Here is a 15,448-nt window from a genome sequence, read left to right on the forward strand (position 1 = left end):
TTCTAAAATCTAAACAACGTTGATGTAGGTGTATAATCCAAATCCAGTAAAGCCTATTATAAAGAATATGAAAAGTTGTTTCCATGGATGAATAGGAAGTTAATTACGAATAAAGTCGTAAATGTATCGATAATTGTGGTGTTTTTTTCATAATTTAGAATCCAGAATGCATATGTCAATGTATAAAAATAAATGTTCTATGTTATTCACAGAATATTAAAATCTTTAATATTCGTAAATTATTCAACAGTTTGGCGACGAGGATTAAAGAACGGTTACATTAGTACATAATATAAATAGCTACATTCACGGAAGAACAATTTAAAGCTTTATTGGATGTGTTAAAAAGAATACAAAATACGTCACGTTTTAGTATTTATGACTTTTTACTTCTTTTTCACACCGATTAATTAACAAATTACGTTGTTATAATTAATTTTTTGAATGCAATACTTTCTAAAAGAGTGGAACCGAAAAGAATCGTTATGGACTGAAACAAATGCGCAGAACCCAACCGTTATAAATATTTTCGCTTAAATATAAACATAACCGGAACCAATATTTCATTTGGGTCCGAGTCCCTGCCTTTAACAACCAATTATATGAATTCGAATAAAAATTATGTCCACTCCATGACACCGTCCCACCTTATACTTCTAAGACAGGGATGGGGATAGGGCGGCCCGAGGGCCAAATCCGACCCGCGACATGTTTCGATCCGGCCCGCGGTTAATACCAATCATCTATATTTTAATCGCCATATGCACATATGACCTCCCGCAGGCCGCACCTTTTGTACTAATGCTACCAAGAAAAAGAAAAACTTGAAAGGGATAGAAAGGGATTTACAAATACTTTCTTCTCCATTCGTTGTAAATTGTGAGGAGATTGCAGCAAACTATCAACATGAAATAATTGAGCTACAATATGACTAAACGTTGAAACAACTTTTTAACAGTTCAATAAAACTTTAGTTCAAAACTTTATCGTAAACTAAATTTCCCAATCTAATTAAACACATTATTTCTATGTTTGGGTCTCCATACAGTGTGTCCCTGAATTGATATTAAAACCCAAAATATTCTTAAAATTGTATTCACACCAATCAGAGTTTATTCTCAGAATCTAAAAATAAATTTCCAAAATTTTTAGTCCAACATTTCTTGTAACATCAATCCATGCCACACACTGTATATCTGTGAGCAGAATCTTTATTAATGAAAGTTCGTAAAAACAAGGGACAGGATACTAACAAACATCTTGAGAGTGTTTTGCAAATTTCTTCCATTAATTTGGATATATTAATGAAGTGTCGAAATTTCATTTGTCACACAAGTCCAGCACATACAAAGAACATACACGATCTTTGGCACATCAACCAATAATTTTTATCAATTTGGTTTTTTGTTACGTAGGCGTAATAAATCGTCTTTTCCCCGCCTAAATGCTGTACCTAATTATTTTATGTGGCCCTCTTTCAAATCTATTTCCCCATCCCTGTTCTAAGAGATGAAAGAAATAGGTACTGCATATAATCAGCTTACCGGATCGTGCGGATGTCTTGCATAATCTGAAGGACTTTCTCTGGTGTTTTTATCATCAGCGCATCCGCCACCCCAATCGACTTCTTTCTTTAAGGACTGAAAAAGAAAAACTTTTATTAAAAATTTTCATTTAGCTAATCACAATTCGATTCATTCGAATTTGGCATCATTAAAAACTGAATCGCGATCTAAACAAAATAGTTTCAGTTTAATCTCAAGTCGAAATATAAGTTATTATTGTGATGGAAATGTAAACTATGTCTATACCAATTACGTAATATAATGCTATTGTTTGATAATGACATTGTAAGTAGTATTGATACTATTATTGCAGTAAGTATAGTAACGGGAGCACACTTTGCATTTAAATTTTCTTTCAAATTTTATATATGGGTAAAATTGCATGTATACAATTTTTACGGATAGTAGGCGCGAGTCAAGTTATTAACGAACGGATGTAGAACGTCTCTACCAGTGACAGTGAACTCTTCTATTTCGGTGGTACCATTTTGGCCGAGACAAAATATTAGTGTAAACAAAAGATGCTGGTCTATTATTGCTTTAAAAGAGAGATCGAGCGGGGTAATTTCGTTTATTCCGTTTTCGCCTTAATATAAGTAGCGAAGCGCATAGCGAGCTAAAGATGTGGAGCATCTATGAAAGTGTACTGTACATGTACATCTCGTCCGCGCCTGTTGAATAGTTGCAAAAGCAGAATTCGTTTAGTGAATAATTAGCGGTCGAGTGAACACGCTAAGTGATTTAATTGGGAAACGTGTAGTTTTTTCGGTGGTCAAGTGATAAATGAAACGCGAAGTGGAAATTAATCAATTAACAAATGGTGCGTTAATTTAAGAAAACCCATCGTAGTGTAGGCAATAACAGATTGTGATTTTTAGGAAAGATACGCAAAAAAGACTCATGTCCGCGAATTGCATTTATCAAGGTAAACGCTGAATATTTCGAAATGCATATCTATTGCGTATTTAAAAATGTCTATATCGAATTCCGACGAAAGAAGAAAACAAAATTGTGTGGTTACAATAGGAACGATATACCAAAAGAAGATAGAAGAATCGATATTGGTAAAGTGAGGAATTACATACATTAACATAACCGAGTAAAATAGACTTGTGGTACGCTTGATAAATCATCGCGCATTTAATTATAAACTTTCATTACATCGTGGGTACGAACATTTCAAACCAGACCTTTGACCTGGGGAAGATTATCATCATTACATGTATGAAGAGAATACTACCTGTCCCAGATTAAATAAGGAGCCTATTTATTCTGAGACGAGTAGTATTTTTCCTATAGTTGTGCTCGTTCAACTATTATCGCTTTCGAACATATAATGTCATCATATGACAGCGAGGCGGTGGAATGGGTTAAACTGGAACTGGAAGAGTATTAAAAAATATAATTAATAACCCTTCCAGTAGGGAATGAAGGAGATAAATTGTAGTGAGACAATTTTTTTTATATCAAACGTATATTGGAAAGCTTCAAATGGTGGTTGTAGGAATGGTACGGAGGAAGCACAAGGGGTGGGAGGTCGAAAACTTGGATTCTTTACCACCAGATGACTGTATATGACATGCAAGAAAAATTGGGACTATACTTCTCATTTTGCAAGCTAAAAGTCTCTATTCCCTGGATTATAAATCGATGGAAATTCCACATCGTTGCACCAAGATTTGTCAAATTTTGTAATTGTAATTGGGTATTTAATAAAATTCCAGGTTCTTGTTAAACTTACCCAACTTACGTAGGTGATTTTATTCTTAAGTTAAGTCAGTGGCGGAACAACGTAGCCACGGACCTGTGTGCGAAATTGTTTGCTGGGCCCCCATTATGATACGAAGTATTGATAACAATATTAATTTAGGTATGAATTTTGGCTAAAAAAAAACCATTTGATAAGTATTTATGTTCCTGAACCTGAACATAGAAAAATATGTGCGCAAGTACAAATCAACAACAAGGTGTTATAAATTTCATATAGGTACGTATAAGCGTTGATTGAACAATTTTCATTGAACGGTATTAGTAACAAAACTGAAGCAAAATGAAAAATATATTTTCTAAATTAATATGGTAGAAATAAAATAACAAAATATTGGAAATTTACACGATTTACAAAATTGAATCTTACTTTCTCAGTTAACTTTTACTATTCAGAAAGTCATTCGTTCGGTTATAGTGTTATCTCATATGACAAGTTATGGCCAATTTTTTGTACCCTTGAAGTTATGCTGCGTATTTTAGTACAAAAAAATGAAATTTAGTACATTAACACTTTCATTGACATTTGATATTCACTACAATTTAAAAAATTGCTCAATCGCTAGCTGCAGTCTACAGTTCCATTCCCTTGTTCCGTGTTTCCGTCTTTTCGTGAACAGTGTATTATTTCCGAGTATGACAATCCCAGGTCCCGGGCCCCTTTTAGCCCGGGCCCGTGTACTTCGCACACATTGAACACAGGTAGTTCCGCCACTGAGTTAAGTTATATTAAACAAGTTGAAAAAGTAATCGTAAACGATTTACAGAAAGCGCATTTCCACTTGCATTCATTTCCCATTTGTAAGATGCAACTTCTATTATTAATATATTAATATAAATATAATATTATACGATCGCATCTCAAAAATTGACCCCCAGATGCCGTCGATTGCGGTTAGCTGTAAGTGAAGTTGCCTATATCTATGTTGTGCTAAACACAAATGGGAATAAATGTAAGTCACCGCTACAAATGCTACAATGAATTATTGGAAACAGAAGTGCACCGATAGCATTGTCACTTTTGAAAGAATCGATTTCTTATTTTATTCCCAGAATGTGGTTTATCTAATTCGCACATTTTTGTATTTTTCGATCTGATTGTATTGTTACGGTCGCATATCTAGATATCTCCAATAATTACACAAAAAGAAATAAAGTAGCTTTCTGTTTATTACTGCGTGAAATTGAATTTAATGTTAAAAGCAAAAATTAGTCAAGGTGTAGATCCATGTAAAAAGACAGATCTGTAAACTTTATAATCAACGATTCGGATTAATTAGAGCAATGCGTTTTACCCAAGTGAAGTTTAGCTTTACTTCTTGAACGAAAATGGGGGACCTATAATCATGAGATCCAACAGGTACCAATTAGCTACAGCCTTTTTACTGACGATCTGGTCTTCTATATAAGAATTTCAAATCAAGAATATGCCGTGAAATCTTTACAAGAATCGACTAATCTTTTACAAGAACGGTGTGACAAAACGGCCTTAAAATATCTACAAACAAAACTAAATGCATATTATTCTATCATTCTAAACAACTGTAAAGGAAATGCTCCAGACATGACGTCGCCTTTGGCGCTCTGGAATTTTCTACGCGTATTCGAGAATGTTCGGGACTTACATTGCTTGCGTGTATAAATGGTTGCGGACCGAACATCGCGGCAGTCTACTACCGATCGAGTACGGACGAAACATAGAGCGCGAAAAGCTGATATAAATTTCGAAGTGTGTGATATAAATAATCGATATAAATTGTACGGATTTTATAGTGTTTTAGTTTTGTTTAATAAATATTGATATAAATCGAACCCGAATTTTATAAATAACGTTACATTGGTGTCAGGAGTGGAATTAATTAAATTAATTAAAAGTAAGTTTAAATTAAGTGCTTCTGCTTGTGTATGCCTGTAACAAGATCTGCTGCCGCTAAAATGGAAGAAACGATGCTCAATTTGCTCCAGCAAATCCAAAATGGCCAACAGGTGTTGCAACAAGAAATGAAAAGCAACCAAGAGAAGTTCGAGAAGATGGAAGAAAATTCTAGAAATATTCAAGAGAAGTTGGAAGAAAATTCTAGAAATTTTGAAGAGAAGTTCGAGAAAATGGAAGAAAATTCTGGAAGAAAATTCTAGAAATATTCAAGAGAAGTTCGAGAAAATGGAAGAAAATTCTAGAAAGATTAATGAAGAAAATTCTAGAAATATTCAAGAGAAGTTCGAGAAGTTGGAAGAAAATTCTAGAAAGATTAATGAAGAAAATTATAGAAATATTCAAGAGAAGTTCGAGAAGTTGGAAGAAAATTCTAGAAATTTTGAAGAGAAGTTCGAGAAAATGGAAGAAAATTCTAGAAATATTCAAGAGAAATTCGAGAAGATGGAGGAAAATTCTAGAAAGATTATCGAAGAAGTCTCTACATCAATTGAAGAAAAAGTTGAAGATAGAATTACGGAAGTTTCCAAAACATTTAAAGCAACATTCGTTGAGATTGAGCACAAGTATGAAGAGCTGCGCGAGCAATTCTTGCGACTGACTATGGAAGAGCGTACTAGTAGCGCCCCAGATGAATTACTGATGGACCGTCTTCTTGAGGTGCCACGTGCCACAATCTACTCATTACAAGAAGGTCGACCCAGAAACAAATACAAGAGTAGAAGGCGACGTTCAGCAAGCCCGAGTAAAGCCACCTACTTTTGATGGTAAGATTCCTTGGACCACGTACGTTCGACAGTTTGAAGCAGCGGCTGCGGCAAATAAATGGACTCTTCAAGACAAAACTACAGCCCTGATTCTTGCTCTGAGAGGAGATGCTCTGGATGTGTTGCGGACTATCCCCGAGGATCAACAGAACTTCCAACAAATAGTAGCGCGACTCGAAATGCGATATGGCGATAAACACCTTCAGCAAGTTTACTATGCCCAAGTCAAGAACCGAATGCAGAAATCTGGAGAAAGTTTGCAGGAACTTGAAGCGGACATCGCTAGACTGATTCGATTGGCATACCCTACGGCACCAGAGAGCTTTCTTGATCAACTGGCTGTACAAACATTTATCGATGCCGTTCGTGATGGAGATGCCCAGCAGGCTTTGAGACTGGCTAGGCACGACAAAATTGAGAAAACTTTGGCCCATGCGTTAGAATTCGAAGCCGCCAAGAAAGCTAGTCATGGAAGTGCGCGAGTACGTATGGTGGAACCTCGCAGTGAGAGCCGGGTAAGAACCGTCGAAGAGGAAGGTGGCTCTGAAAGTTTTGAAGAAAAGGTCAGTAAAGTAGTGGAAGAAAAGGTCAATAAAGCAATACAGTCACTGGCAAAGAAACGTGAACCACGATGTTGGAATTGCGGCGAGATTGGACACGTTCGCCGCAACTGCCAAAAACCATTACAGCAGTCGGAAAACTAAGAAAGGTCGACAGGAAGGGGCTATCGTCGACCTGCAGAAACAAAGCCCCGATCTTCACTGTAAACATTACGTCGTCTGGAAAAGTTCTGAGCCTGTACATCGATGGCCGAGTTAATGGAGAAGACAGATCCTTGCTAGTAGACACAGGTGCAACAAGAACTATTGCAAGACCAGAGTTATTGAAGAATCATTCTCGGATCTCATCTTCGACCGTGCAGTTAAAAACAGCAACTGGTGAAAGAATAAAAACGCACGGAGAAATACAAATGTCTGTCACCATCGGGAAGACCACCATCAATCACCAGGTGCTAATTGCTGATATTTCTGATCAATTCATCTTGGGGATGGATCTTCTTAAGAAACTCGGAGCTGTGTTGGACGTGAAAAAGGGCGTGTTAAAGGTCGGCGATGAAGAACTCCCTTTCAATGAAGACAAAGAAGATGTCATCCGCCTGTTAACCACTCATGACGTCATTATACCCGGACTTAGTGAAAAAATTATAATGACCACTTTAGATGGATATTGTCGCCAGGGAAGCCTACGGATAGTCGAAGCACTAAACGAAAAGGAATTTCTAGTGGCTAGGGCTCTGGTAAAAGTTCAAAATGGCGTTCCGATTCGAATTATGAATTTGAAAGATAGTCCTGTTAAGCTAAGCAAACGAACTGTAGTTGGACAGTGTGTGCCCATCTCGGCTATTCGCTCTGTGAGATCGGAAAATCTATCTAAAGGAAAGTATCCAAGAGAGCTGATAGATATGGTCATTAAAAACACTCCAGATTTGGACAATAGACAACGACAAAAGGTGAAAAATATGCTTGTGGAATTCCGAGATGTGTTCGCGGTAAACGACCAGGACAAGGGCAAGACAAGCATAGTCACCCATAAAATAAATACTGGCAATTCCCAACCGATTAGACAACAGCCAAGGCGACTCCCCTTGGCTAAACGAGACGAAGCTGAGGAGATTATTAGAGACATGAGAAAACAAGGTGTCATCGAGCCATCGAATAGTCCTTGGTCATCACCGATAGTGCTTGTAAAGAAGAAGGATGGCTCCACAAGATTTTGCGTTGACTACCGTCTATTAAATTCGGTCACCAAGAAAGATAGCTATCCACTGCCAAGAATAGACGACACCTTGGACACTCTATCTGGAGCCCAATGGTTTTCCACACTCGACCTAAAGAGTGGTTATTGGCAAGTGGGGATGGAATCGACAGACCGAGAGAAGACCGCGTTTTCTATAGGCTCTGGACTTTGGCAATTCACAGTAATGCCTTTCGGATTGTGTAATGCCCCCGCGACGTTTGAGAGACTTATGGAAGCAGTTCTAAGGGGACTAACGTGGCAGACATGTCTGGTATATTTGGATGATGTAATTGTCGTAGGAAAAACTTTTGAAGAACACCTAAAGAACCTGAGAGAGGTGTTTGGACGATTACGAGAGGCCAATTTAAAACTAAGTCCCAAGAAATGCTTTATGTTCCAAAAAGAAGTTAAATATTTGGGGCACATCGTATCTCGTGATGGTGTTACAGCTGACCCAGAGAAGATTATAGCGATTCAAGAGTGGCCGATTCCTGAGAACAAGCACGAGATTCGAAGTTTTCTCGGTTTGTGCACCTATTATAGACGATTCGTGAAAGGATTTGCCAACATTGCCAAACCATTAATAAAGTTGACAGAAGAGGGCAATGAGTACGAATGGAGTGAAGACTGTCAAAGAGCTTTCGAACATCTCCGGCAAGCTCTTACTTGCGCACCTATCCTTGGCTACCCCAGAAATGAAGGAAAGTTTGTGCTAGATACCGATGCCAGTAACACCGCCATTGGAGCTGTTCTCTCTCAATTGCAAGACGGACAGGAAAGAGTCATTGCCTATTTCAGCAAAGTACTGTCGAAACCCGAGAGGAATTATTGTGTGACTAGGCGAGAGCTCCTGGGTGTGGTAAAGGCATGCGAACATTTCCATAAGTACCTTTACGGCCGCAAGTTCCTGATAAGGACAGATCATGCAGCGCTAAAGTGGCTCTTGCAGTTCCGAAACCCAGAAGGACAGGTGGCAAGATGGTTAGAACGTCTTCAGGAATATGACTACGACATTGAACACAGGGCTGGAAAAGTTCACAATAATGCAGACGCTTTGTCAAGAAGACCGTGCAAAGACAACTGCACACATTGTTCTAAAATAGAAGACAAGATTGGCCATCTGCGACGAACAACTGTAGAGAGTGAGGAATGGAAGCCAAGCGAAATCAAAACGGCCCAAGAAAACGACCCAAGTATAAAAACTGTTCTGAATTGGATGCGCCACGGACAAAGAACAGGCTGGCAAGACATTAGTGCCACAAGTCCTGAAGTAAAGAGTTATTGGGGCCAATGGAATAGCCTGACTCTGAAAGACAACCTGTTGTATAGGACCCTTGAAAGTGAAGATGGCACCGAATCGACGCTGCAATTAGTAGTACCTAGAAGCAAAGTGTCGGAAGTATTGCGAAAATTGCATGACGGCGCTTCCGGAGGACACTTTGGTATTACGAAAACGTTGCAAAGGGTACGTGAGCGATTCTATTGGGTCAACCGTAAAGAAGATGTCCGGCGATGGTGTCAAAAATGTGAGTTATGTGCTACTGGAAACGGACCAGTTTCCAAGAAGAAGGCACCCATGAGGCAGTATAACGTTGGTAGTCCGATGGAACGAGTTGCTATCGATATCGCAGGACCGTTTCCCGAGACAGATGGCGGAAATAAATATATCCTAGTCGCTATGGATTATTTCACAAAGTGGACTGAAGCTTACGCCATTCCAAACCAAGAGGCAGCAACAGTTGCAGAAGTGTTGGTAAAGGAGTTCTTTACACGTTTTGGTGTTCCTGTAGAAATCCATTCAGACCAAGGAAGGAACTTTGAATCGGCTTTGTTCCAAGATGTTTGTCGATTGTTAGGAGCCAATAAAACCAGAACAACACCTTTGCATCCTCAGTCAGATGGAATGGTTGAGAGAATGAATCGAACGATGGGTAAATATCTTTCAAAAGTCGTGGCAGAACATCAGAAAAATTGGGACCAGTACCTCCACCTGTTCCTTATGGCATATCGATCAGCCGTCAACGAGACCACGGGTCAGACTCCTGCCTGCCTTATGTTGGGTCGTGAACTACGCCTTCCATGTGATCTCGAGTTTGGGCGTAAACCCCATGAAGAATATGTCGCAGGTGAAAATTATGTTGACCAACTAAAGGCGAAGATGAACGACATTCACGACTTGGCTAGAAGTCATATTCAGATTGCCAGCGATCGCATGAAAAATCAATACAACCTCCGCTCGGCCAATGAAACTTTTGAAGCTGGAGATCTGGTATGGCTGCACAATCCACAGAGACGAAGAGGTCTTTCTCCCAAGCTACAAAGACAATGGGAAGGTCCGTATGAGGTGATCAAGAAAATAAATGACGTGATATATCGTATCAGAATGAACACCGGAAACCGAAAGTTGTCCACATTAATCGACTCGCACGATATGCCGGATCCAACAACAACGAAGAAGTTAGAGGTATTCGAGAAGAGGAACGCAGCTTTGGGATCGAGCCAAACTTTAACGATTTTATGTCAAATTACGCCCAGCGGAAGAAAGCTCGATTTGGCGTTACTCAGGAAATTTGTCAAAATATTTTTGAGCTTCCGGTTAACGTTTCCATCGCCCATTGTGTCGCCGAAGACCTTAGCATGGGTAGAGGTATAGCTTCCGTATTCCGGAAAAGATTTGGAAGAATAGACGAGTTGATAAAGCAAAGACCACGAGTGGGTGAAGTACTGCGCTTGGAAGATAGTCAACGCTCTTTGTTCTACTTGGTTTCAAAGAAAACGTCAGAAGGCAAACCCACCTATGAAAACCTCTGGTCTGCTTTAAAAAGCTTAAAGAAACTCATGGCATACTATGACATAAATAGCTTGGCGATCCCGAAGATTGGATGTGGTTTAGATGGGTTGGACTGGAAAATAGTGCGAACCATGATTGAAGTGATTTTTAGAAACACTAGCGTTCGAATTACAGTATGCTGCTTCAACCCACAGGGGACGACCCTCCGCAAAACTGTGGACTGTTACTTTTTCAAGAAAGGTGTTTGTCGAGCAGGCTCTGACTGCAGATTCCGACACGAGGCATTAAAAAGTAATACTAACGCAGTTTCTGAACGAGACGTCCAGAATTAAGAAGGGGGCAGTGTAACGGAAATGCTCCAGACATGACGTCGCCTTTGGCGCTCTGGAATTTTCTACGCGTATTCGAGAATGTTCGGGACTTACATTGCTTGCGTGTATAAATGGTTGCGGACCGAACATCGCGGCAGTCTACTATCGAACGAGATCGAGTACGGACGAAACATAGAGCGCGAAAAGCTGATATAAATTTCGAAGTGTGTGATATAAATAATCGATATAAATTGTACGGTTTTTGTAGTGTTTAGTTTTGTTTAATAAATATGAATAAAATCGAACCCGAATATATAAATAACGTTACACAACACAAACTTAAAATTAAAATAGAAGATACACCAATTGCTCAGGTTAAATCAGACAAATTTTTAGGTAGGTACCTACCTATATTGTTTGATGAAAAATTGACATGGAAATTACACGTACCTAACCTGAAACACAATGCATGAAGAACATGAACATCCTGGAAACAAACAAAGCAACGACGGTCCAAATCGCTATATGCTCACATACTTGTATAATGCAATCATCGGAAGTCGACTAGAATAGATCCATAATACAGGGTTATCCGTTTTGTGGTTTCAAAAACAAAACTTTTTTTATCCTATACAAGGAGAAACTTACATTTTCTCGCCTGTGTGAGGACGCGAAAGAAGACAATTGCACGCATGGAGCGAGAAAATTCAATTTTGTCGGCTAGGCGAGAAAAAAAATACGCCTTATGTAAGCTAGATGGCGCGGTTGTAATAAAATGTCAAAAAAGTTATTTCTTTTTAATTAAATAAGAAACATAAAATCGTCAACACTGATTTAATAATTAAATTTACCCTATGTTCACTTTATTTTACTGAATTCAAGAATTTATTTAATTACCGCGAACCTATAATACAATGTTTCGTGAATTTGAATACTTTCCCAATATCACGTGACCAATTCTAACGTTTCAAACTTAAGTCATAATCTCCCATTTACTTTCAATAACGAGCATCTGTGTCAATACATTTAACACCAAGATGTACTTTGCACTGTAAGTAGAACACCGCTTATCCGCAATAAGTAGCATTTTAACATACGAGACTAGTAGACTACTCCGAAGTTAAAATGTGTCACAAATGTGTCCAGTGTGACTGTAACGAATGAATAAATCTATTTATAAAACACATTTTTTTAAAATACAAGATCATCAAGGATTTAAAGTGTGCCCATTGCGCGTTCGTCACCAAGCATAAATCCAGTCTTAAAAGCATCTAACATTTGACAAGACATGGATCCTGCCAAGGATTTAAAATGTAACCGGTGTGATTTTCTCCCTGAAAACACACATTCAATTTTTAAAACACATTTGTTAATACACAAGACCAGTAATAATTTCAAATGCGCCTGGTATTAATTACAACCCCTTAAATCCCGTTATTTTCTAAGGAAATAATCACGCGCCAGTGAAATGCCGGAAATGTCAACTCAGTTCGCACATGATCAGTTTTCTCCACTTGCACATCTGCTCTGTTGCACCGTGACTCTGCACTGTGCAATCGCAAGCGCGCTAGAATTTGAATTTGCGTTGAACTGTATTATAAGGGAAAGGGGTAAATATACGAGTAAAAAATATACTCGTGGGCCCACTTAGATTGCATCGTTTCGTAAATTTTTTTTCGCGTAGTCAGCAGGAAACGTGTAAATAAACAAAACAAACGCGTGCACGTTGACGCGTTAAAGCAAATCCAAATTCAAGCGCTTGCGGTCGGACGTTGTTGAGGGATTAATTTTAAATGTAAGTGTAGGTATAGGATAAAAAATATTGTGTGCACCACGGCACGAAAGTTGTTTTCCGGGCCTCAGGAAGTGGCCAGCCTCGGCTGCGCCTCGCCTGGCCATATCTTCCTTCGCCCCGGAAAACAACCACTTTCCCGCCTTGGTACACAAAGTACTATTGATGAAATTTTTTTAACCAAAAAACCTGTAACCTTCATTTTCATGCCTACTTTCTGTCAGGAAATTTTAGTTTCCATGACAGAGGCAGAGCAGACTACGTTTCCTGCCGCTTGTCACTTTACTGGCCGCACCTGTCATTTTACCGGCCGCATTTGTGACATTGTTAACATGTCTATAATGACTCATGTCATCACTGACTGACTGAAATTGAAATTTTATATTAAAATACGTTCGGGTAAAATTTAACTCGTCAGTAAAATCGGAAATTAAAGTACCTACTCGGCCCCAAAGGGGACTCGTATTTCAATATTTCCTCGCCAGTAATGTGTCATTTTCCCGAATTTTATGTAAATATCTATTATTACAAAGTTTGGGTTTGGGTTTCCCACCTTGTATATACAACTTACGGCGATGAACACATTTTTGAGAGTTGGCAACCACGCAACTGTTTAGGAGGAAAAAGCGATTTGCGCCATCTGGAGAGCACGAACGTGTTTTGACTCTGCTGTGGTTACGTCAGGAGTAGCGTTGGGCAAAAAAATCGATTAATCGATTATAATCAAACGATAATCGATAATCGGGTTTGATTATTCTATTAAATTAATCGATTAATCGATTATTTGATTAATAGGCTATTTGATTAATCGATTGTTTGATTAATCGATTATTTGATTAATCGGTTATTTGATTAATCGATTGTTTGATTAATCAATTAAGTAAATTTTAATTGATTATTATTAGCTGGATCATCAGTTTACGCAAAAAGGAGCACTCACAGCTCACAAGTATTATTTTATTTTATAGCGGATGTTAAAACGTCACTTTAAGCAGCTAAAATGAATTAAGATTGTATCATCAAAACTAAAGCACACCTCATCGGAGAGTAAGCTGCCTAATCATTTATTTTTATTTATTTATTTTTATTTTTGACCTTCATTTTCAAATCGGCAGGGTTTCAGCCAAGGCTGTTCTACCAACCAACCCACTATGCATTTGCAAATATCCATACCCGAACCCGGATTCGAACCAGGGACACTTTGTTGATTATAGATTAATCGATCTGCCTAGTAATGGACGATTTGATGAAAAGAGTAATGGAATTATTTTTTATTTTTATTATTAAATAATTAACGTATTAATGCATACAAACTGATATTTATCACTCCTTGTATGTGACAATCGACTTTTGATTAAACGATTAGGTGATTAATCGATGATTTGATTAATCGATTATTTGATTAATCGATTATTTGATTAAAAGATTATTTGATTAATCGATTATTTGATTAATCGATTATTTGATTAATCGATTAATCAGTGTAATCGATTATTTTTCATAATCGATTATCGATTATTCAAACCCGTAATCGCCCAGCCCTAGTCAGGAGTTCCGCAAGGATCTAACCTCGGTCCTCTACTGTTCTTAATCTTCATAAATGATTTGCCTTCTCTACTTTCGCGTAACACCTTATTATTCGCTGACGATTTAAAGATTTTTACATCCATTTATACCTAGTAATGATGATTGCGTTTACCTCCAAACACAAATAAATAAACTTGGTGAATGGTGTTCAAAAAACAATCTTCACTTAATTAAACATGTCTAAATGCAAAGTAGTTTCGTTTTCAAGAAAATCTCAACCTCTTTTGCATCCTTATCAATTTTATGATATTCAGTTTAAACGTTGTACATCGGTCACGGATTTGGGTATTATATTTGATCTTAAACTTTCCTTTTCGGAACATATATCGGTGACTTTTGCTTCTGCTTTAAAAATGCTTGGCTTTATTATCAGAAATTGTCGTGATTTTTCCAATATTTTTGCTATCAAATCTCTATATCTGCTTATGTGCGCTCCAAATTCTAGAGTATGGTTCTCTTATTTGGTATCCTTACTATGACTGCCATAAAACAACCCTGGAAGTAGTGCAGCGTAAGTTTCTGAAGTTTTTATCATTTAAATTGGACCGAGTTTATCCCGCAATTGGTACTGATCATCAACTACTGCTATCTCGATGTCAGGTACAGTCCTTAGAAGTCCGCAGAACTCTATCAAGCCTTAACTTTCTCTTCAATATGTTACACAATAAATTAAACCAATATAGCAAACGAGCTCCTGGGTATGGCTATAGCATGTGCAAAACCAAATTTTAAACCTGATGTTAGTTTTTCTTTTATTTAAAGTGTATATGTATGAAATTTTTTTAATTTTATCCCTCTTGTTTTGGGCCCTCAACAGGCATGCGCCCAATTACAGAGTGACCCGCATAATGCTATTTAGAGGCCTCTGCAGAAGGTCTTAAGTTGGTCTATAGTACTCCGGTATTTACCTTACGAATTAGGAAAACTGCAGGAAAACCTAATTCGGAGTAGCCGGTAGAATGCTCGGAACTGGTCTAAGGTAATTTCCATCTCCGCCACAGATGAAAAATTCACCTCAACCCAGGTTCGAACACCCGACCTCCGGATTTATAACCCAATGCTCTACCACTGAACCATAAATCCGACATATCATTTGAATGCCTCCATAAATAAGCTGCGCATGTGCAAAACCAAATTT

The 15,448-nt window shown here is 38.1% G+C and overlaps 1 protein-coding gene across 1 annotated transcript in view; it reads right to left on the reverse strand.

Annotated features, from left to right (window-relative positions):
• LOC116162893 (zinc finger protein 572-like) overlaps positions 1–15,448 on the reverse strand; it is a 34,546-nt gene that overhangs the window by 7,547 nt on the left and 11,551 nt on the right. The window contains exon 3 of the mRNA XM_031476656.1: positions 1,545–1,640. Within this exon, the coding sequence (XP_031332516.1) occupies positions 1,545–1,640 (96 nt within the window). The remainder of the gene's footprint in view (positions 1–1,544; positions 1,641–15,448) is intronic.

The sequence above is a fragment of the Photinus pyralis genome, unplaced genomic scaffold, assembly GCF_008802855.1.
Source record: "Photinus pyralis isolate 1611_PpyrPB1 unplaced genomic scaffold, Ppyr1.3 Ppyr1.4_LG1, whole genome shotgun sequence".
NCBI classification, from domain to species: domain Eukaryota; kingdom Metazoa; phylum Arthropoda; class Insecta; order Coleoptera; family Lampyridae; genus Photinus; species Photinus pyralis.